Source organism: Antrostomus carolinensis, unplaced genomic scaffold, assembly GCF_000700745.2.
Source record: "Antrostomus carolinensis isolate BGI_N321 unplaced genomic scaffold, ASM70074v2 scaffold48330, whole genome shotgun sequence".
NCBI classification, from domain to species: domain Eukaryota; kingdom Metazoa; phylum Chordata; class Aves; order Caprimulgiformes; family Caprimulgidae; genus Antrostomus; species Antrostomus carolinensis.
In genome coordinates this window covers 1-1,066 of record NW_010287277.1, presented here as the reverse complement: position 1 = coordinate 1,066, position 1,066 = coordinate 1, and the positions used below count along the sequence as shown (strand labels likewise).

The 1,066-nt window shown below is 59.8% G+C and overlaps 1 protein-coding gene across 1 annotated transcript; it reads right to left on the bottom strand.

Annotated features, from left to right (window-relative positions):
• Positions 1-21: 21 nt before the first annotated feature.
• Positions 22-1,058, bottom strand: LOC104520623 (SKI/DACH domain-containing protein 1-like; the record flags this gene model as incomplete). The annotated part of the gene is given in 2 exon segments (XM_010162366.2): positions 22-806; positions 809-1,058. Coding segments are annotated over 2 exon segments (1,035 nt in total), but the record flags the coding sequence as incomplete, so codon positions are not given.
• Between the last annotated feature and the right edge of the window lie 8 nt (positions 1,059-1,066).

Below are 1,066 nucleotides of genomic sequence, written 5' to 3'. Positions count from 1 at the left end.
CCTCCGGGCTGTCCGCTGTCCTTAGGGATGCTCCAAGCCATAGCCCCGGAATTTGAGGCTGGGGGGCACGGGGATGGCGTTACCCCCCAAATGCCAACTCCACAACGGGTGTGTTTTGGAAAGGATCCAAGAGTTTTTACCCCCCAGGGAAGAGGCGGGACACAGATCCCCGTCCTCCCCCACCACCAAGGAGGGGATACAGGGGAAGTTGCCCATGAGGCTGAAGGAATTCCGAGGTGGGGTGGGCCCGGCGCTGCCGGGGCGTTTGCAGGGAATGTTTCCCGGTTTGGAATTCCTCCTCGGAGTCTTTTGTGATCTCCCTTTGGAGGAGCTGCCTTGTTTTTCTGCCTCAGCGCCTCTGGCAAAGCGTCTGCGCTTGGCATTCCTTTCCGAGCCATTGCCTCCCAAAGCTTGGCTGGATAAAATACCGGGATTTTCGGGTCGTTTAGAACCGGGAGATTTAAGTTCGGGATTTTTATAAAACTCCGGTTTCCCTCCTTGACGCATATTTTTCCCGTCCAGGTTAAACCCTTTGGCGTAACACCACAGCTTGGATTGCCGGATCAACCGGTCAAAGTGTTCCCGACGGGGTTCCCCATTGATCCCGGAGGTGGGGACAGGCCCGGGGGTCCCCACCAGTTCTTCAGCCGGGGGTTGTGGGGCTGAGCCTGGGGTTGAGCCCGGGACCGGCTCTAGCCCGGTTAAAGCTCCGCTTTGCCTCTCCGCCTGCTCGCTGGAGCCTAACGAGGCTCTATTGTTCGAGGCATCTTTGTGCAAATCCTCCCCAAAACCTTCTTTTTGTGGTTCCCCCCAGGGGTGCTGCTCGGGGAGGGAGGGGGCGAGGAGGAGGAGGAGGAGGAGGAGGAAGGGGAGGCCTCCTGCTTTGCGTACAGCTCCGGCTGAACCCCCGAGCCCAGGCTTGGAACCGGGTTTAAACTTTCTAAAGTCGATGCTCGCCAAGTCCTGGCCCAGAGATGCTGCGAGAGGAAGAGGAGGTCGGGGTCGGGGCGAAGGGCTTTGCCCACGCTCGGGGGAGGCTCAGGGGGACGATCCTCACCCAGGGGAT